This window comes from Eschrichtius robustus, chromosome 3 (assembly GCF_028021215.1).
Source record: "Eschrichtius robustus isolate mEscRob2 chromosome 3, mEscRob2.pri, whole genome shotgun sequence".
Lineage (NCBI taxonomy): Eukaryota > Metazoa > Chordata > Mammalia > Artiodactyla > Eschrichtiidae > Eschrichtius > Eschrichtius robustus.
Window position 1 is genome coordinate 37033161 of NC_090826.1, and position 22685 is coordinate 37055845.

The 22685-nt window shown below is 47.0% G+C and overlaps 1 protein-coding gene across 1 annotated transcript in view; it reads left to right on the top strand.

Moving 5' to 3' along the window:
- ARMH1 (armadillo like helical domain containing 1) overlaps positions 1-22685 on the top strand; it is an 81565-nt gene that overhangs the window by 21955 nt on the left and 36925 nt on the right. Inside the window, exons 4-7 of the mRNA XM_068539747.1 lie at positions 1795-1863; positions 2807-2973; positions 3941-4137; positions 7490-7574. Of these exons, the coding sequence (XP_068395848.1) occupies positions 1795-1863; positions 2807-2973; positions 3941-4137; positions 7490-7574 (518 nt within the window). The remainder of the gene's footprint in view (positions 1-1794; positions 1864-2806; positions 2974-3940; positions 4138-7489; positions 7575-22685) is intronic.

A 22685-nucleotide genomic window follows, 5' to 3' on the forward strand; every position in this document is an offset into this window, starting at 1 on the left:
TAACACCAAGCCTAATAGGTATTGGTATCATTCCCCCAACCACCTTTTTTTTTTTTTTTTTTGGCCTCACCGCGAGGCATGTGGGATCTTAGTTCCCCGAACAAGGATCGAACCTGCGGCCCCTGCAGTGGAAGCACGGAGTCCCAACCACTGGACCACCAGGGAATTCAGTATCATCCCATTTTATAGATTAGAAAGATGAGCCTTGAAAAGGTTGAATAATTTACTAGCAGGTGGCAGAGATAAGGATTAAAATGAGTGGTCTGGCTCCAAAGCCCATACACCATCCAGACAACTTCAGTGTATCCCTGCCACGGTCCCACCTCCAACACCATCTGTCAGTAGCCCACTCCCTCCCCCTGTTTGTCTATAGGCAGGAAGGGCTGACAGTAAGAACCCGGACTCTGAGTTAGGCTGCCTAGGGTCAAATCCCAGTTCCATCAGTTAACTCTGGGACCATGATCAGGTCCTTAAACTGCCTGAGATTGTTTCCTCATGAAGGAAGTGGAAATACTGATAGCACCCACTGCAGGGTGCGCTGAGGGTTAAATGTGACAATGCCAGCGAAGCAGTTAGCACAATGCCTGGCACAATAAATGCTCAGTACTTGTTAGCTACTGCTGATATCGTGGCAAACTTCTAGAACTAATTGCTGGAAATAATGGTCCAGAAATATGTATAATGAAGTGGTTATGAAAATAAGGCTAGCCTGGGACAGAGGAAAAAGAAGGTGACGAAAGTCGGTCAGCCTCGCTGCTAGCTGAAGAAAAGAGGCACTGAGAAGGCATGGAGGCGGAAATGGGGGCTGGGGTTTCAGAGGAGCTGGGTGGTGGGCTGATAGCCTGGCCCCCAGCTAAAACGGCAACAGGCAGGGGAGCCTGGCTCCAGAGCAAACACTGTTTTTGCAGTAAAGAGCCTTTCCTAATGAGCCAATCTGTCTCTACTTCTATTGGCATCCAGGGAACCAGGGTGCAGCCGAGATAATTTGCCTCATGCACCCTCCCTCCCCAACAAAGCACCATTACCTCCAACCCATTACATTAGCCTTTATCAGTCTTGGAAACTCTCAGTCATCCTCCATGAGCTGCAATAATTTCAGCTAATTTCTTAAGTGTTCTAAGAGCCTGTGATGTGTTATGAGCCTAGTAATTGTTGACTGGTTCCTTTTCTGTTGTGGCTTGATTTCATACCTTGTATCCGAGCTGATGCGTGCTCTGGGTGCTTTATTACAACGAAGCTTTTTGCAAAAGCTCACATTAAAAAATAACATTAAGTACCAGGGTTGTTTTAAATCAGAGTTTAATTTTTCCACCATCTCCTGTTGTTCTTATTAGGAAGACACACAATTCTTCATAAAGATAGTGACCTCCATTATAAAGCTTTGAGCAAGTACAAAATTGAGAATTAATGATGAAGCTGATTATTTTTAGAGAAGTCCAGGAATGAGGCATAAAGTAATGAACTGGGCTGAGCCCAAGGGTGCAATGGTCATGGCACAGAGAAGCTTCGGAAATTGACCCCCAGCTTTCTTCATGCACCCTCCATTCATCAGAGCCTCTTACTCTCTAGAGAGCATGTCAGAGCCAAAGTGGCTGAACTACCCCAGAAGAGCTTCGTGGAGAACCATGAACATGCCTGCCACCACCCCCCATGCCCCTACCCCTTCAACCTAGTGGCCCCTCTCAGATAAAGGATACAATTCAGCTGTTGGTCATCCTGGGCCATAGGTGGTATTAGGGATCAGACACGAGATGGAAAACCACCCTGAAATTCACTCTTTAACTTGTCGTACAGCTACATGACTGGCTCACGTTTAGACAAGCTGCTCAGGTCCATTGGCATCTTCTTATCAGCTGTAAGCAGGTGAGTTCTGTTCTAGAGAAATTCTGGGGTCTAAGTTGCCTACCGGGCTCATGGTATCCTTGACATTCACACCACATGGGACCTTAGCTTCTAGTTATCAGTGGGTACCTAGTAGCCCTCAGGATGGACCCAGAGATGGTGGCAGCTGTGGTCCTGGTCTAGTTGCTCCTCCATCCCACGTTCTCCATTGATAGTTTGCTAGTCAGCACTCTCTTGGTTGTGACTTACAGAAAACCAACTCATACTGGACCAGGAAAAAGTAGAAATTATTAGACTACTTAACTGAAATGTCCAGAGAGTGGAAATCCATATTTCAGGCCTGACTATATCCAGTGGCTCAAAAATTGTCATCAGTACTTGGTCTCTCCCTCTTTTTCTCCATTTCTCAGTATTTGGTCTCTCCCTCTTTTTCTCCATTTCTCAGCTTTGTTTTCCTCTATATTCATAGGCCTCCATGTGTTGTAGTCCTCAGTACTCCAGACATGCATCCTTCTAGCTCAGTCACACCAAAAAGAGAACATGTCTTTCCCAAGCGTTCCCAAGAAAGTCCCAGGTTTTGAGCCTCATTGGACCAACTTAGGTCACATGCCTGGCCCCAAACCAATTACTGCAGCCAGAAGGATGACACACCTTCACCTGCTCACCCTCCCAAAACCACATGGCTCGTGAGTGGTGGAGGGGTGATCTCCCATGGGACAGTTGAGGTGCCCTTTCAAGGAGAAGAGACACAGATGCTGGAAATCCAAGCACAGGAAATGGCCATTGTATTTAACTTCTGCATTTCCTTCTGGAAGGAAAATTTCCAAACTATTGTGTCACTTTACCCACGAACATTTCCTGGTTAGGAGGAGTATATGAAGAAAGGTCCTTGAGATCCCTTAGAAAGGTTAGTGTCAAGGAACTTGACAATGTCTTATTTCTACTTTTCTATCCCTCTGGACAGTAATCGATATCTTGTAGAATTTCTTGAGGTTGGAGGGGCCCTAACACTCTTGGAAATACTTGCACTGAAGAAGATCGAGGAGGAGGACAAGAAGGAATCCATCAAGCTACTTCAGGTTATTGCAAACTCTGGCAGGAAGTACAAGGAGCTCATCTGTGAAAGCTATGGTGGGTACCGCGTAGAACGAGGGTGTCACTTCTCCTGTCTCCCTGGGGGCCGCCCCCAGCACTGCTAGAGGAAAACGCATCACGGACCTGGTTGCACAGGAAGCGTTCTGTAGAGTGGACTCACTTAGCTTCTATCCGGATCACCACCGGAAGACCCAGAGTTACGATTTTCTTGATTTATCATTTGCTCAAATCTTTCCATGGTGGTTTTGGAAATACTTCATTTCAAATATATCCTCTTTCATGCATCCATTCAACAAAGATTTGTTGAGCCATTTATGAATAACTCTAGAAATAAGATTGAACTAAAATTGTTGAATATGTATGCTAGGTATACGCTAAAGTGCTGGGAACACAAAGATGAATAAAATACAGTCCTTGTCCTCAAAGGGCTTACAGTGCCGTGAGAAAAGGAAATAACCCAGTAATTTCAGTATGTCCCACCAAGTGGTCTGCTTGAGGTGTGCACAGGAGATGCCATCCCCCACGCATCCCTCTTTAAAGCACTTCCCTCACTGCTCTTTCGTCATTTCTCCCCCATGGCCTCTCTCAGCCTTGGTGTATTTATCCTAAAAAGGGACCAACACCTCCCTCTCAGTGTAGTTTCCAGGGCTAGATAAGGTAGTATTTGTCAAAAAACATTTAGTGCTGAGCGCTATCTATGTGTTAGTTATCATACAGCAATCAAAAGTGCAAGTTTTATTTGTGCATTTTGCAGAGCCATTTTAAATTTTAAAACAGATTTTGACAAGCTAACATGCCTACGTTGAAACAAAATCCCCCAGCCACCTAGGCACGAGGTGAAAACAGTAGTGATGCAACATGAGAACAGAGCCTCAATTTTGCTTTGACTGGACAGGCCTGGTTAAATACATCTTAATCCTATTACCTCATATTATGTAACCTTGAGTGAGGATTATTTTCATAAACCCCTTCCAATTTAGCATTTCCTCTCTCCTTTGCTCAGGTGTACGATCCATAGCAGAATTTTTGGCAAAGTCTAAGTCAGAAGAGACCCAGGAAGAAGTGCAGATTCTGTTGGATTCTTTGATCCACAGTAATCCCAAGTACCAGAATCAAGTGTACAAAGGTCTAATAGCTTTGCTGCCCTGTGCGTCCCCGAAAGCTCAGCAGCTGTCCCTGCAGACTCTCAGGACTGCCCAGGTGAGCCCAGGCTACATGCTTCGGTGGTTCTGATTCCAACTCAGTAATCTGACAATTACCTTCCACAGTTGCACTCCATGCAGGCATGAGAAACAGAGCTCAGCCTCCCGCTGCATGTCTGCTGTTCCATCAGCGTTACTTCCAGAAGGCCAGGGCAGGGCAGAGAGTTCGTGTCTCCCAGCAGAGTGATTTGTCCTGTTTACTTATGGATCAGAAGATGTTGGCAGACTTAAAAGTGGTTGAGACAAGCAGCAAGGATGATGAAAGGACCGTAGAAAAGATTAAAAGAGTCAGTTTGATAGGGAAAGAATCATGGTGCATTTGTAGGCAGCATGTAAGTGAAGAAAGAAGCCAGATCTCCGGTGCTCGGGAAAGCTCCATTTCTCTCGTTGTCTTCTGCCTTCCTCTCGGTGCCCTAGAATGCAGCAAAGTCAGCTTTGGGGCGTGGTGACCACACGAAGACACCATGTAAGGAGGGAATAGAGGCTCCAAGAGAGATTTTGAGATGAATCATCAAAAGCTCTCGGGCTTCCCTGGTGGCACAGTGGTTAAGAATCCGCCTGCCAATGCAGGGGACACGGGTTCGATCCCTGGTCTGGGAAGATCCCACATGCCGCGGAGCAACTAAGCCCGTGCGCCACAACTACTGAGCCTGCGCGTCTGGAGCCTGTGCTCCACAACAAGAGAGGCCGCGACAGTGAGAGGCCTGCGCACCGCAATGAAGAGCGGCCCCCGCCCTCCGCAACTGGAGAAAGCCCTCGCACAGAAACGAAGACCCAACACAGCCAGAAATAAATAAATAATTTAAAAAAAAAAAAAAAAAGCTCTCAGTAGTACAGCTCCAGGAAGGACTGGAGGCAGGGAGGCAATTAAGAGACCAAAGAGATGATACGGCCTGAACCGTGGCAGGAGGAATCGAGGTGACCAGGTTGGACAGACATTTCCGGGGCAGAGTGTATGGGACTTGGCGCAGTAAAAGAAAAGGAGTCAAGAAGACGCCAGCTTTGGACTTAGACCACGGGGTGAGTTGTGTGCCACCAAGAGAACAGGAAAAACGGATCTGATTTAGGTTTTGACCCAATAAACTTGATGAGCCTTGGTGGCTCCCAAGTGCCCATCTCAGGAGGCCAAGCTGGTTGCAGAAGATATAGATGGATCACTTGTGCAAAAAATACTGAACCCTGAGCTCCCCTCCTGTAGAATCTGACAGCTTTCGGGTGGCCTTTAAGTTCCCCCAGGCAATTCTGATTCCTAGCTCAATTGAGGAATCACTGCTCGGGACGTCTAGTAGAGATGCCCACAGGACAGTAGAAAATAAAAGTCTGAGGCTCCAGAGAGAGATCCGAGATGAAGATGGCAGTTTGGAGTTCATGAACAGAGAAGTGATATCCGAAAGAGTAGAAGTCAATAAGATCACCCAGGTAGAATACACCAACTAAGAAGAGAAGGAACACTGCCAACATTTAAGAGATGAGCTGAGGAAGAAGATCAGCAAAACATCTGATTTTCATTATTGTTTCCAGTTTCCATTTATTAAGTGCCTCCTACATGTCAGGCACTGTGCTCAGGGCTTGCTTACACTGTTTCTTTTAGTCTTCACAGTGGCTGATGGAGACAGGTATTATCATCCCCATTTTAAAGGTGATGCTAACGAGCCTTAGGAGGGTGTTCAGTGACTTATTCAAGGCCACACACTAAGTAGAAGGTGAACATTAAAATCCAACTCTAACTCCAGAGTCCTTATTCTTTCCATATACCACTCTGCCTCCTTGAAAAAGAATGATGGCGGGCGGTGGGGGTGGTGGTGTGATGAATTGGGAGATTGGGATTGACATGTATACACTGATGTGTATAAAATGGATGACTAATACGAAAAAATAAATAAATAAAAAATAAACATTAAAAGAAAAAGAATGATAAGCCATAAAAGAAGAGGAAAACACAGGGCTGTGAAAAATAAGGGAAAAGAGTTTCAAGAAGAAGGACATGGACTTCCCTGGTGGCACAGTGGTTAAGAATCCACCTGCCAATGCAGGGGACACGGGTTCGATCCCTGGTCCGGGAAGATCCCACATGCCAAGGAGCAACTAAGCCCTTGCGCCGCAACTACTGAAGCCCTCGCGCCTAGAGCCTGTGCTCCACAACAAGAGAAGCCACCGCAATGAGTAGTCCTTGCTCTCCACAACTAGAGAAAGCCCACGCACAGCAACGAAGACCCAACACAGCCAGAAATTAATTAATTAATTATTTTTTAAAAATAAATAAAAGAAGAAGGACATGATCAGTTGGCTCAAATACAGCAGAGAGATTCAGTGCAGGTAGAACAGAAAGCTGAGCTCAGCAGGAAGAGTTTTGGTCAATTAGGGGACTGTCCGATGGCAGGAAAAATTAAATTACAGCCGCCTGTCAAAGGATGCATGGAGGATGAAGAAGTAGCTTCCCCTGGGAAGCTTAGGTGTAAAGGGGGAAAGAACAGTAGCAAGAGGAGACAGAGTTGAAGGACTGTTGCTTTCAATCTGGGTGATCTTGAGAATGTTTAATGCCAAAAGACAGGAACCAATGCACGTGTAGAAGACACAGACAGGAGGGTTGCCTGATTGGGTGAGATCCTGAGAGAGAGAAGATTTAGGATCTTGGATGAGTTCCACTCTCTCCAGCCTGTGCCTGTCCTCCTGGCAGCCAAGATAGCCGACTTGTCCCTGCACCTCTAGCAGTGGCCAGCTCCACGGAGTGCTGCCTGAGCCAGAGGGTTCAGTGGCAACCTCGGCAGAGTCTCTGGAGATTCCTGGCTGCCCATCTCCGCTCCTCCTCTCCAGAAGAAATTAACTTCGGACTTCCCTGCTGGCGCAGTGGTTGGGAATCCGCCTGCCAAATACAGGGGACACGGGTTCGATCCCTGGTCCGGGAGGATCCCACGTGCCGCAGAGCAGCTGAGCCCGCGTGCCACAACTGCTGGGCCCGCGCACCTGGAGCCCGTGCTCCACAACTGGGGAGGCCACCGCGGTGGGAGGCCCGTGCACCGCGTCGAGGAGTGGCCCCCGCTTGCCACAACTAGAGAGGGCCCACGCGCAGCAACGAAGACCCAACGCAGGCAAAATAATTAATTAATTAATTTTAAAAAAGAGAGAGCTCTCCCTCCCTACTAGTACGCAAAAAATTGACTATAATGTTAAAAAAAAAAAAGAAATTAACCTCTCAGGTGTGGGGCCAGGGCCCAGTGACTCACTGCTGCCCCCCTCTCCCCATTCAGCTAAGGCTTCCCGGCTGTTTGGAAGCCAGCTTTTCACTTCTCCCAGGTGGACTAGACGGAAAGGAAAGAGTAACCGCCTTGTCCTGCTGTCTTTCTTGCCAGTCGATCATCGGGACAACACACCCCGGCATTGTGGACGGCGTGCTGAAGGTGCTGCGCACTATGCACCTGGAAGTCCAGTATGAAGGTAGGGGAGGCGGCCGGGTCTGCTCCAGATGGCAGAAGGTGGCCATGAGAGCTAGGCAGCTTTGCTCTGAGACGTTTTCTCCTATTCACAAAGAGCCTGATTGAGTGTCCTAGACAGCCTCGGCAGACGGAAGGTGCTGGCTCTGTACTGATGGGCAAGTTATTCAGAAAACGACAGTCACGTTCTGAGCCTGGAATCAGCCACATGCTCTAGCAGTTGTTAGAATGTGCCTGGGTCCAGAGCTGGCTCTGGTTCCCAGACTTATGTGGCACTTCCCCTCCAAACAGAAATCACCCTGGGGACTGTTCTTCTAAGAAACTAGGTTGGGTAATGGTAGTATTAATAAGTTTTCATTTATTGAGTATGCCTATGTGCCAGCCACTTTCCATGCATTGCTCCATTTAATTCTCAAAATAACCACAAGAGTATAGATTCTGGTACATATTAGGTATTCAAATGTTCAAATGAATGAATGGTGGGGGTCGGCATTTTTATGTTTTTCAAGCTAAAGCACTGAAGCACAGAGAGATTAAGTATGCTTCCCAAAGTTACACAGCTGACCAGATTCAAACCAGATCTGTCTGACTCCAAAGCCTATGCTTTTAACATGCAACACATGGCAGGTGTTTCCAGGATGTTATTTCCTTCCCTGCTCTTAAGATGGTTCAGAGAAGGGAGATTCTGTTTTCAACAGCAGAGATCAAGGAAGGGTTCTCTTGAGAAGGTGGTATTTGAGCTGAGCCTTGAAAAATGGGAAGGTAGAAAGCAGAGAAGGGCATTCTGGAAAGGGGAATGGTGTCAAGGAAGGCCCAGACACAGGGAAGTACAAGATGTGTCTGGGGAGTGGCATGGAGATCATTTGGTGGAGGTTTGGTAGCGGTCTTGGTCTAGGAAGACCTAGGAAGGTAGGCCAGGACCAGATCATGGAGCACCTTGAATGTCAGATGGAATAGCAGGCCAGAGCCACAGGGAGACTTTAGGCTGGAGTTGTTCAGACAACAAAATGGAATGTGCTGATCTAGCAGGATAGAGAGGCCCCAGGAAGAGAGAGGAGAGACAGGACTGGGGACCGCCTGGGTGTGGAGAGTGAGATGGCACATGAAGGGGGAATGGGCCTAGCCGAGGAGGCCAGGGCAGGGAGACCCATAAGGCAGGAAGGGTCTGGGTGGCACTACATATCGGGACTTCTGTGCCCAGGATGACAGGCTGAGCCCCAGGTCCAGGAAGCCTAGGAGGGTCAGAAGGAGGAGGCCGGTACCAGGGTTAAGGTATACAAGTGAGACCCTGGGGATCAACAAAGGCCTGGCGCTCACTCCCAACCTAGATTGTTTTTTGGAGGCAGTGTTGAGATTGAATGCCCACCTTATCTTTCCTTCAGCAGCACTGTCAACTTTGTATCTGTTTGACCCCTGCGGGGGTACATGGACTCCTGTGTTGGGAAGTAATGCTATGTTGGAATCGGTTACCAGCTGGAGCAGAGCCTCCTAGCTGGGGAGGAGTTGCCAGTGAGCGGGTGGAGTGGTAGAGGCACCTAAGTCAAGGTCAGGCCCAGCAGCAGAGAGTTGTTGCTGGCATTGGAGCAAGGGGGTGAGCTGGCGGTGGAATCATGTCAGGAGGCTTAATCAAACAACCCCAAGGAGACTAGATTGGGTGGCGCTGTGACCTCCCTCCCCTCACCCAACTTCCACGTGGCAAAGTGACCATTCCGTCTCTTCCCCCCTTAAGCATTTCTTCTCTGAGGGCTTCCCCGACCTGCCTTCACCCCTGCCCAAATGTCAGCCTCCTTCCTTTTTACCATCTTGCTCCCTCCTCCCCCCCAGCACCTGCCTCCATTGGAGCAGTTATCTCCAGAATGGTAACTGCCCTTTACATAGACTGTGCACGTTTCCATGCAGCTCTCATAGTTTTTGTCCTTATACCCCCAGCACAGTCCCCAGCGTATGTTAGGTCCTCGGTACGTGTTTGTTGAGTGCGTGAGGGAGGGAGGGAGTCCTGCACATGCATACTGTATTAGTGACTACTTGCCTAAATGTCTTCCCCTCTGAGCAGCTTCAGGGCGCGGACAGGGTCTGATTCATCTCTTTTTCCAGCTCAGGGCCTGGCATATAAAGGGTGGTGTGCAGTAGAAGTTTGTTGAATAAATTTATGAAGAAATGGCTTTGCTTCAGTTTTGCTGATGAAGTCCTCCAGAGTTGAACCGGCCCAGCTTCTTCCCATATCAGGCCCAATCTAGAGTCCCGCTGAGTTTATTATGTAACAACTGACTCTGACAGAGGCAGCAGGAGCATGAATTGTCACTGCCTTTTTGGTTTGATGTCTGCTGGTGTGAAACTGTGCTCCTCAAAATAATTTCAGATAAGCCAGACTCGTAACAGGGGTACAAGAAATGTCTGTTGAATGAAAGAATTATTCTTTTTTACCGGGCACTTCAAAATAGTCTTCGTGTCCCTGGGAATATAGAGCATGCATGTGCATTGATCGTCCACTAGGGGGAACTATTTCACATGATTGGTGGGGTGGAAGTTAAGGGCAAGAATATGGTTCTCAGTTTCCACAGCGACTCCTCCAAAGGCAGGGGAGGGAAAGTCTGACAGGTCTTAGGTGGGGCCTAACAGTGACGACCGGAGAGGATCAGAGGTGAATTTCTCTGAGTTTGAGGACACCAAATTGCAAGACCAAGGTGGAGCCCCCCAGGATGGTGGCAACATCAGGGGGAGCCAGTGATATAGCTGAAGGGACTAAGCTTTATAAGGGCTTGATTTTAAAAACAAGTATTAATTGAACATCTGTGGTGTACCAAGTACTAGGGTTTTGTTTGTGTTTGTTTGTTTGTATTTGAGGAGAAAAAGGAATGGTTTGGAAGGAGGAAGTTACGGAGGCCGTGCTCTCTACCCTGCGTGCTGCATGGGGCGGGGAACGATATCCTTCCCTGAGAAGTCTCCAGGGAAAGTGGATTCTCAGGGGGAGTCCTGTGAAAACAGGAGGTGGAGAGGCTCGGTGGGCCTGGTGACCCTTTCCCTCGCAGTGGGCGTCTGTGATGGAGGAGCCAGGAGATGACCTCACCTCCTTTTCCATTGAGACCTTCCCACCTCCACACCTACCAGCCTGCCTGGCCTGTCACCCACCTCCTCTACTCTCTTTCCCATTACAACAGAGTGTCCCTACTCCCGTCACAGGCCACCTCCTTGACCCCAAGTTCCCCTCCAGCTCCTCATTTTTCCATTTTCTTCCATCATATTGGGAATAAAATTTGAAATACCTTGTTTTTTCAGCCCAGATGGCTAAGTGGAAGCTGTGTGTCTTAAGTGACTCTTTACTTTCTGAGAGTTCTTAGGGCCAAGGCACAGGGTTCGGAGGACAAAAAGGGGAAGGAAGGTAGGAGATGATAAGGCTCTCGAGCAGAGGGGTGGGGGGGTATTCTGGCTACCTATTTCTTATAACAAGCCACCCCAGTTTTAGTGTTGTAAAACTGTCACTATTTTATTCTCACATATTATGTAGGTCAGGAATTTGAACATGACACAGCAGAGATGGATTATCTCTGCTCCATGATTTCCAGGGCCTCAGTTGGAAGACAGCTGGGACCGCAGCAGGAGCTCAAGTGAGGCTAATGAGGATCACTCTTACTGATTTTTCCTTTTGTCTCAGGCTCCAATATGGCTCCATGTGGCACTCTTACTGTTTTTATTTAACATTTTGATAGGTCGTTCTTCATTCATTTTTTTTGCATTGATTTTTTTAATTGCATTAAAAAGTATCTATCTTGATTACTGGATTTTGATCTCTCCCTTAAATTTTGCATCAGAGGCAACTTGGTCTTTCCTCACCCAAGACCAAGCCTTGAGCAGCACAAGGAGGCTGGGATCTTCTGGGTCTTGAAGGTGGGACTCAGAGCTGGGACTGTGCACTGCAGCACCTACATGTGGCCTCTCCCTGTAGCTTAGGCTTCTCTCAGCTTGGTGGCCGGATTCCAAGAGGAATCCTGAGTGAGCTTCCAAGACATTCCAAACCAAAGCTGCATAGCCTTTCTTGACCTAGCTTTATTTTTTTAATAAATTTATTTATTTTATTTATTTTATTTTTGGCTGTGTTAGGTCTTCGTTGCTGTGTGCAGGCTTTCTCTAGTTGCAGCAAGCGGGGACTACTCTTTGTTGCGGTGCGCGGGCTTCTCATTGCAGTGGCTTCTCTTGTTGCGGAGCACAGGCTCCAGGCAAGCGGGCTCAGTAGTTGTGGCTCGCAGGCTCTAGAGCACAGGCTCAGTAGTTGTGGCGCACGGGCTTAGTTGCTCCACGGCATGTGGGATCTTCCCAGACCAGGGCTCAAACCCGTGTCCCCTGCATTGGCAGGCGGATTCTTAACCACTGTGACACCAGGGAAGCCCAACCTAGCTTCTTAAGTCACATAGCGTCACTTCCTGGCCAGATACAAAGAAAGCAAGTAGATCCCACATCTTGATGGGAGGGGGGTCAAATAATTTTGTGGCCAAGTTTTAAAACCACTGCAGTGGGCCGTGTGGCAGCTGGGGCACATATGTTGTGGTGGCTCCATGTCTGTCTAGGTGGGATAAGCTTCTCTTTCTTCCTTTTTCTCCCCTTTCTCCATATTTTCATGCAGTTTCCTGAAATACGTTTGTCTGGCCAAGCTGGATTTTGTAACATTTTGTCTCCTCCCTACCCATGCAGGGGCCCCTGGAGGAGGGGTGTGTCAGGGAGCCCCACGTTGAAGGTCGTGGGGAAAGCCCTGCCCTTCCTACAAAAGAGTGGAGGAGGAAACCTGGGGCCAAGTAATGGCTTTCTGTTCCCCACTGCAGCAGATTCTGATTGCCCATTCTTGTCTGTTCTTCACTTTGAAGTAGAAATAACCGGGGAAAGGGTTCTGACACTTACATCCACTAATTTCTGAGGATGGTTTGGTTTTGGGTTTTTTTCATAGAATTAAGACTTCAGAATTTCTTTTAATGATGATCCCTTTCAATCTAAAAGAGTCAAAATTAAAATTAAGGGAGGACTTCTCCAAAGTGGTCCTGCCTGGAATTTATCTCCATTTATAATGGCTGTGAAGTGAAAAATGGCAGTTTCCTCCCAAGGAGGGTTGCTATTCCAGGAATTAGTGGCAGGCAGGGACTTAATCATGATGAGCAGTCTAAAGCCACAGAAGTATTCACTCACTGGTCTCCCTCCCTGGAGAAGAGAAATGTCAAAGTCACAAAGTTTTTTGGAAGGAGAAGTTAATTCTGTTGGGAATTTGAAATACATATGTGTGTGTGTAAATATATTAGTATCTGTTACAAATAAATTATTGCCTTAGGAACATAAAAATTACTATGTATGACTTAATTAGAAACAGACGAATCATTGTAAATTAATTTGCCAAGTGTATGCTTACCCAAAAATCAACTGGCCAGATGACCAGTTTGCTGAGTACCCAATTCACCAAATTGCCAGTTTACTGAAAATGTTTACTTTAAATGTTTAAAATATTTAAAGTGTATAGCAGTTCCTCTTGGTTGTATTGGTAGGGCCTAAGAGAGCTGGGAGAAGCCGGAACTTCTGAGTTCTCAGGGGTCTCAGCCTCTCTCTGCCCCTCAGTACCACTTTCTGCCCTTGGTTGGTCCCCTTCTCTGACCCTTGCCCTCCCTTTCTCTGCCCTACCCCCTCCCCATCCCCTCTTCTCCCAAGGATGGGCAGTCTAGGCCATGTAGCATGGTGACCTCCAGCAAGTTTCCTCACCAGGTTCCCCCTCCTTGCCCCTACTCCCTGCCACTGCAGCTACAGAGAGCTTGGGCAGAGACAAATGAAGATTCCTTAAAATGCTGCTATGAAGGCCACACGAAAGGCATTATATTCAAACTTTGCAGAAATCCGCAAAAGCTGTTAAATCAGTCCATCTATATTCATTACCTATTGCTATATAACAAATTACCCTAAAACAGAGTGACTAAAAAAGATAAACATTTATTATCTCCCACAGTTTTTGTGGGTCAGGAATCTGGGAGCAGCTTAACTGAATGATTCTGGCTCAGAGTGTGTCATGAGACTGCAGTCAGGCGGTCAGCTGGGGCTGTGGTCATCCGAAGGCGTGATCAGGTCTGGAGGACAGGCTTCCAGGGTGGCTCACTTACACGCCTGGCAAGTTAGTGCTGGTTGTTGGCAGGAAGCCTCCGTTCTTCACCATGTGGACCTCGCTATAGGGCTGCTTGAGTGTCCTGACATGTCAGCTGGCTTCTCCCAGAGCGAGTGATCCAAGAGAGAGCAAAGAGGAAGCCCCAATATCTTTCATAATCTAATCTCAGAAGTTGCACATGTCACTTCTGTTTTACTCTATTCATTGGAAGCCAGTCACTAAGTTGAGCCCACACTCAAGGGGAGAAGAATTGGGCTCCACCTCTTGAAAGGAAACATACTAAAAACTTTGTGGACATATTTTAAAACCACTGTACCATCTGATAAAAATTGCTGAAAATTTAACAAATAGCTATAAGAAACAAGTCTATGGTAAAATGGAAATGCTTGCGAATTTGGAAAAATGGTCATTTGGAGAATAACTTTTTTTCTAATTGACCTACAACCTATGATTAACTTGACATGCTCATAAAATGATCATGTTTCCTATAGTGAAGTTGGAAGTGTGGCTTATCAGCCACAAAGTACAACAGCAGGATTCATGGCTAAGCAAACTGCATTCACTGACACAGTGGACTCCTCTAGAAATGTTATCGCAGGGAAACAGTGGCCCTAAGTGACCAAACAGGACAGGCACAGACAAGTCTTCAAATGTGTAACATCTCTTCCCCTCTCCTCCAGAGACCTGGAGAGACTGGCGATGGGCAAGAACATCATTGTTAATTTTCCTGAGGTTCTTTGTTCTGTGAAGTTATGTAGATTCCTAATACAAAGAAGTATGATTGGGACTTCCCTGGCGGTCCAGTGGCTAAGACTCCGCACTCCCAATGCAGGGGGCCGGGCTTTGATTCCTGGTCAGGGACCTACCCTGACCACCACCCCTCCCCTCACCCCCTGGAAACCATCAATCTTGTCTCTATGGATTCATCTATTCCAGATATTTCATAAAAGTGGAATCATACAATATATGAACTTTTTATCAGGTTTCTTTTGCTTAGCATACTGTTTTCGAGGTTCATCTATGTGGTAGCATGTATCAGTACTTTATTCTTTTCTTTTCTTTTCTTTTTCGGTTGTGCTGCGCGGCTTGCAGGATCTTAGTTCCCCAGCCAGGGATTGAACCCAGGCCACCACAGTGAAAGCACTGAGTCCTAACCACTGGACCACCAGGGAATCCCAGTACTTTGTTCTTTATTATGGCTGAATAATATTCCATTGTATGGATATACCACAATTTGTCTCTCCATTCATCTGCTGATGGACATTTGAGCTGTTTCCACCTTTTGGCTATTGTGAATAGTGCTTCTATGAACATACATGCACATGTATTTGTTTGAGTGCCTGTTTGCAATTCTTCTGGGTATACATCTAGGAGTGGATTTGCCAGGTCATATGGTAATTCCATTTAATCTTTTGAGGAACCGTCAAACTGTTTTCCACAGCAACTGAACCATTTTACATTCCCACCAGCAATGTTTGAGTGTTCCAATTTCTCCATATCCTTGCCCACACTTGTTATTGTCCAGATATATATACATAGCCATCCTAGTGGATATGGAGTGGTGGTACCTCATTGCAGTTTTGATTTGCATTTACCTAATGACTAAAGATGTTGAACATCTTTTCGTGTGCTTGTTGATGTTTATGTTTCTTCCTTGAAGAACTATCTATTCAAGTCCTATGCCCATTTTAAAACTTGGGTTGTCTTTTTGCTGTTGAATTGTAAGAGTTCTTTATATATTCTGGATACTAGAATGGTTTCTCCCATTCTGTTGTTATCTTTTCACTTTTTTGATAACGTACTTTGTTGGTTTACTTTTAAATAACATAAGTTTTTCATTCATTCATTTACTTATTCAACAAGAGCAGGCACTGGGCTGGGCACTGTGTATATAGTGACAAATGAAACAAAGTCCCTGTTGTCCTAGAACTTTGTTACAGAAGCAATAATCATAGTAATAATAACTGGTGATCACTACCAGTGACTGAGGATGACTATGTGCCAGGCACTGTTCTAGCTCTTTCATCGTCTCCAGTAACGGTCAGGATAATTCTGAGGAGTACGTAGTATTATCATCCCCGGTTTACAGGTGAGGAAACTGAGGCACAGAGCAATTAAATAGCCTGTCCAAAGTCTCAAAGATGTTAAGCGGGAAAGTTGTGGGCCACACCCAGACAGTCTGACTCCTGCACCCATCTCCTCACCACCACACTCTCTTGTCTCCCCAGTGTTACGAGAACAAGACTTTCTTCTTTGTTTTTGCCAGTTTTGAGCAGCACACAAAACCTGAGGATAGACATCATTATTATTACAATAAAACATATTTTTAAAAATTATGTGTCTCAGCTTCATGCCCTTCACAAGGTCAAGCAAATACTAAAAGATTTCATTTTTAAAACTACAGCTTTTGCCCCATAGAACCTTGTGCCTTTGTTTCCTCCTCTGAGTTGACACGGGGAGTAGTGTCAGCCTTTCCTGTGTAAGAGGCACAGGTCCTGTGTAACTTCAATGAACAACGGTCACAAGGCTCTGACACTAAAGGACAGTTTCACATAAAAACCTACTGAATGTTTTTAAAAGATACATTATTTCTCCAAAATTACATGAGCCCTTCAACTGCGACACTTTACTTAGCATTTATAAGTTTTATTATACAGTCTTCCAGAGTTTTTTTAAAAATAGAAAGTCCTTGGGAAAAACTTGTTTCTAATTGCCCAGTTGGCCTGGCCCTAAACACTGTGTCCGCCAGGGCCTGATACTGTCTCCCCTCACCCCACGCTGCACCTGGTGTGGGGTGTGCCGCTCGGGTGACAGGGCTGGTTGGGCTTGGCGAGACCGGCCCAGAAGGGCGGATACCAATGGGAGACACACCTTGGTAATTATTGATTCAGCAACAGGTATAGCACCATAGCACGTAACACTATGTTGCTTGGCTTTTTTTTCTTATTAATAAATTTATTTATTTACTTATTTATTTATTTTGGCTGCGTTGGGTCTTCATTGCTGCGCCCGGGCTTTCTCTAGTTGCAGCGAGCGGGGGCTACTCTTCGATGCGGTGCGCGGGCTTCTCACTGCGGTGGCTTCTCTTTGTTGTGGAGCACGGGCTCTAGGAGTGCGGGCTTCAGTAGTTGTGGCACACGGGCTCCGTAGTTGTGGCTGGCTGGCTCTAGAGCGCAGGCTCAGTAGTTGTGGTGCACGGGCTTAGTTGCTCCGCGGCATGTGGGATCTTCCCGGACCAGGGCTCGAACCCGCGTCTCCTGCTTTGGCAGGCGGAGTCTTAACCACTGCGCCACCAGGGAAGTCCCTTGCCTGGCTTTTTTAAACAAAATACTACATAAAATATATTTTTAATGTTTCAACTTTGGGCTTTGAACAGGATTTGGTAAAAGAGGTGGCGGAATGTACAGGGATCAAAGGCAGGATGTAATTGGTCAGGAAGTTGCCTGGCACTGGTCTTTTCCTTACAACAGTGCGATTTGCCCAACTTATTCATACCCCAACTCTGCTGGAAAAGGAAGCAAAGCTGTGTATGGATGGCACTGAGGTGCACTTCTTTAGTGTGGCCAGCAGGTGGCAGTCTTGTCTGGATGTGAGGACAAAGAACGGGGGCACTGGTTTTCCCAGGCTCTAGGACCAAAGAATTGTAAAACCAACCTCATCAGTGCTGAGTGCCTTGGAAACGGTTGCCTGACAGAGCCACAATTCCCAGGTGCCGTGCCATTTCTGAGGCACGTCTGCCACATGAACGAAGCCTGCTGCTACAGCTCTATCTCCCATTCACTGCAATTCCCTGGGCAAGTCTTTGTTCTGGGTTTCTGCATCTATCAAACAGGTGATCACAGAGCTTTCTTCTGGTGCTGACAGGCTGTGGGCTCCGTGGTTCCTCTTTGGATTGGAGGAATCCTTCCCCTTGCACTCCAGTTTCCATCGAATGTCGGTGGCACGCTCCTTGCATCTGTTTTGTTTACTGCAGTTTCAGTCAGCGCTGTTGCTGACTGTAGCTGACACGTACCCAATCTGTTATTTGTCCAATGAATGGGCATGGGTCCTGCAGAGCTGCTTCTCAGCCTCACTGGGCATGAACTCTCAAACTACAAACCCTCCTGATCCCACCCTCCTCCCTGAGGACTCTGATCCCTTCCTTCCCAGACCCCACACTTTCCTGTCTTCCTCCTATCTCTCTGGAAACTATTTCTCAGCCCTTCACACATCCCTTTTCCTCCACCAGTCCCTTAAGTGTTGGTTTCTTTTTCTCCTAGGAATCAATCCAAGGTCTTCTTCTCTTCTCTTCCTTTTGATTCTGTGGTACCTCATCCACTCCCATGGTTTTAATTACCACCTATAATGATAGAAACAATAATAGCTCACTTTTATAGAGTATTGACTATATACTGAGTACTGCTCTAGCTCATTACTCATTTAGTCCTCACAACAAGCTGATGAGGCAGATATCACTATTATTCCCATTTTATGGATGAAGTGCAGAGTGGCTGAGTGACCACTGTGCAGCTCAGACCTCTCTCCTGAGCCTGAGAGCCTGACCCTCATACCCACTTGCCTTCTGGACATCTCCCCTTGGATGTCACTGACCATGTTCAGAATTAGACTCTTGCTGTCATACAGAGTGAAGTAAGTCAGAAAGAGAAAAACAAATACCGTATGCTAACACATATATATGGAATCTAAAAAAAAAAAAAATGGTTCTCATGAACCTAGGAGCAAGACAGGAATAAAGATGCAGATGTACATAATGGACTTGAGGACACGGGGCAGGGGAAGGGTAAGCTGGGACGAAGTGAGAGAGTGGCATTGACATATATACACTACCAAATGTAAAATAGATAGCTAGTGGGAAGCAGCTGCACAGCACAGGGAGATCAGCTCGGGGCTTTGTGACCACCTAGAGGAGTGGGATAGGGAGGGTGGGAGGGAGACGCAAGAGGGAGGGAGACGCAAGAGGGAGGGGATATGGGGATATATGTATGCATATAGCTGATTCACTTTGTTATACAGCAGAAACTAACACAACATTGTAAAGCAATTATACTCCAATAAAGATGTTAAAAAAAAAATTAGGGGCTTCCCTGGTGGCGCAGTGGTTGAGAGTCTGCCTGCCAATGCAGGGGACACAGGCTCGAGCCCTGGTCTGGGAAGATCCCACATGCCACGGAGCAACTGGGCCCGTGAGCCACAACTACTGAGCCTGCGCATCTGGAGCCTGTGCTCCGCAACAAGAGAGGCCGCGACAGTGAGGCCCGCGCACCGCGATGAAGAGTGGCCCCCGCTTGCCGCAACTAGAGAAAGCCCTCGCACAGAAACGAAGACCCAACACAGCCATAAATAAATAATTAAAATAAATAAATAAATACATAATAAATTTAAAAAAAAAATTAGACTCCTGGTATTCCTGCTCCAAACCTTTCATTCTCCGAGGTCCCAATCTCAGCAAAAAGCATCCAATCACCCAGGTTAGACATGTGGGTAATTGTCATGTCTTCCTGCTTCCCACCTTCAACCAACTTCTAAAAAGACCAGTCAACTGTAATTCCTTAACATCATTCAGATCTGTTCTGCCTTCTCCATTCTGTCTCCACTGTTATAATTCAGGTCTTTGTATTTCTCACATCTACACTGATCTCCATCTCTCCAGCATGGTACCCACACAGTCTATTTTCCTGGTCCTCCACCAGAGAGGTTGCAGTGGAGCTTAGTTTAACGGTGAAGAATATGAGGTTTGGAATCCAACAGAGTTATTTCACTACTCATTAGCTGTTTGACTGTGGGCAAGCTTGTCAATCTTTCTGAGTCTTAGTCTTCCCTGAAATGAAAGATGAGAAAACATCTGCTCTAGAGGGTACTTGGCACATGCAAAGCCTCCAGAAGCTGGGGCTGGCCTGCCTACACAGCCTTAGCTCTCACTCCATGACCCACCACACTGCGTCCCAGCCAGACCCCCCTGCTTGCCTGGCTACCAGAGTGGCACACACTATCCAATATGGCACTCGCCACATTCTCCCTCCCAGTCCTTCCCTTCTCCCCATGGCCTTGCCAGTTCATGTGCCACCTTCTCCAGGGAAGTCTTCTCCTGATTCTCTATCCCCCATGCCCTCAACAGGCCCTCACACCAGCCTGGCTTCCTTTGTGTTCCCATGGCTCTTTTAACACCAAATCATAAATGCCAATTTCTTTACTGGTACTCGCCAATGGACTGTGTCGTCCCTGAGGGCAGGGATTGTATGTTAGTCCTCCTCATAGCCCAGGGATCCGGCACAGAGAAGATGCTCAATAATCATTTTGTTAGATGAATGAATCAGCCAATGAATAAATCAGTTTCTGCTTCAATTTAGGACAGTTGGGGGTTGTCAACACCACAGGCTTCAGGCAAAGCTGCCAATGGCAGCAGTCTCCTGTTCCCTTTGCTTTCTGAATGAGTCCGCTATGCTGAGTAATTCGCACAGTGTATAGAGTTGTAACTGGCTGTGGTTCTTGTGGAGCTATTTGGGCAGGGACTAGCACTTCCACTTTGGGTATAAACAGTGGCACCTGTGAAATTTAAAACTCACTCAAAAATGATTCAGTGGGGGCTTCCCTGATGGCGCAGTGGTTAAGAATCTGCCTGCCGGACTTCCCTGGTGGCGCAGTGGTTAAGAATCCGCCTGCCAATGCAGGGGACACAGGTTCGAGCCCTGGTCCAGGAAGATCCCACATGCCGCGGAACAACTAAGCCCGTGTACCACAACTACTGAGCCTGCGCTCTAGAGCCTGTGAGCCACAACTACTGAAGCCCACGCACCACAACGAACAGTAGCCCCCGCTCACCGCAACTAGAGAAAACCCGCGCGCAGCAATGACGACCCAACGCAGCCAAAAATAAATAATAAATAAAATAAATAAATTTAAAAAACAAAAAAAAGAATCTGCCTACCAATGCAGGGGACACAGGTTCGATCCCTGGTCCGGGAAGATCCCACATGCCGCGGAGCAACTAAGCCTATGCACCACAACTACTGAGCCTGTGCTCTAGAGCCCGTGAGCCACAACTACTGAGCCCGAGTGCCACAACTCCTGAAGGCAGTGCGCCTAGAGCCCGTGTTCTGCAACAAGAGAAACCACCCAATGAGAAGACCACACACCGCAAAGAAGAGTAGCCCTCGCTCGCCACAACTAGAGAAAAGCCCATGCGCAGAAACACAGACCCAACACAGACAAAAATAAAAGTAAATAAATAAGTTTATACATTAAAAAAAAAGTGATTCAGTGGGGAATTCCCTGGCGGTCCAGCAGTTAGGACTCGGTGCTTTCACTGCCGCAGCCCGAGATTGATCCCTGGTGGGGGAGCTAAGATCCCACAAGCCGAGTGGCACGGCCAAAAAAAACCAAAAGAACAAAAGAGATTCAGTGAATAAATCTTCATTTTGCCAAGGATCCCCATACATCATCAAGGAGCAGACACATGATCAGTGAAGGCTCAAGCATTTAGTGCAACGTGAAGAGGCAGAACCAGGGAGTTGTCTCCTGGAGCGCTTGGTCCCATGTGGGCAGAGAATGCCATTGGTGGTCAGGGAAATTTCACTAAAATATCCTCATCCATTCATTTTTTTACCCTGAAGGTTCACCTAGCCACTTCTTGCCGCAGGAAAAGCTATCTGAGGCACAGGTTGGCATTTTTTCCAGGGCATCCTGGCACTAAGGTGCCACCAGCTTGTGCCTGGGAAGAGCCCAGCTACTACTGAGAGCTGTGCTGCAGCTGACCAGGCCCCTATAGTCAGATATGAGGAGGAGCCAACCACTCAGACCCCAAAACCAAGCAGCACTAATTCAAGAAAAAGGAAGAAAAGGTTTCACAACCAAACAATAAAAGAACAAGTGAGAAAGACTTGGGGACTGCAGGCACCAGGCCATAGCTGCCAAGTGGCCGGAGGCATCCCAGGCTGCATTTTTATCCAGGTGGGAGAGTGTCTGGGTGAAGACGGGGAGGCTCAGTGTCCTGGTCCCTTTGCCTCCACAGGGTTGCTGGCTCTGTGATTCCAAATTAGAACCATATCTGAGCAATAAGAGGTTGGGGTAGGGTGTAGTTGGGATTATGAGGGCTACCCCAGGAGACCTGGATGAAAGAGAAAGTGCAGAAGCAGTGGCCAGCTGTTTCTGAATCAGGTTGGCCCACAGAGGAAAGGGGCTGTCCCAGAGGCCTGTCCCCAGGGTACCAGGCACTGGAAGGGGTGGCACCAGACATCCTTGAGGATCTTCCTCGTGGGAGAGTAGCTCTTTGATTCTGTGATTGGGAAGAACAGGCTGAGACCAACTGGGGTTCATTCCAGGAATGCAAGGCTGGTTCAATACCCCAAAGTCAACCAATTTTACCTACCAAACTAACAGACTAAAGAAGGAAAATCACATTATTGTGTATCAATCGTTGCAGAAAATGCGTGTGACAAAATTCAAAACTCATTCGTAATTTAAAATTCTCAGAAAAATAGGACTAGAGAAGAGCTTCCCCGGGAATTCCCTGGCGCTTCAGTGGTTAGGACTCCACACTTTCACTGCCAAGGGCCCGGGTTCAGTTCCTGGTTGGGGAACTACGATCCCACAAGCCATGCGGCACGCCGGGGAAAAAAAAAAAAAAAACAAGGAAGAAAAAGAAAGGGTGAGAGAAGAACTTCCCCAGCTTGATAAAAAGCATCTACAAACAAAACATCTACAGCTAACATTATCCTTAAGAACGAAAGACTGAATGCTTTCCCCCTAAATTCAGGAACAGAGCCACTGTGTCTGCTAAAGGATTACTTCTAGCAAAAGAAAAATAATCCTAGGAGACAATTCTCTACAGGTCTTTCACGTTTCTGCACACCTTGTAAATGAAATACTTACTGTTCTTTGTTCCAGACTATCTTTTCAAGGATGTTTGTTTAGCAAACAGCTTTGGAAAATAAAGATAGTTTCGGGACTTCCCTGGTGGCGCCGTGGTTAAGAATCTGCCTGCCAATGCAG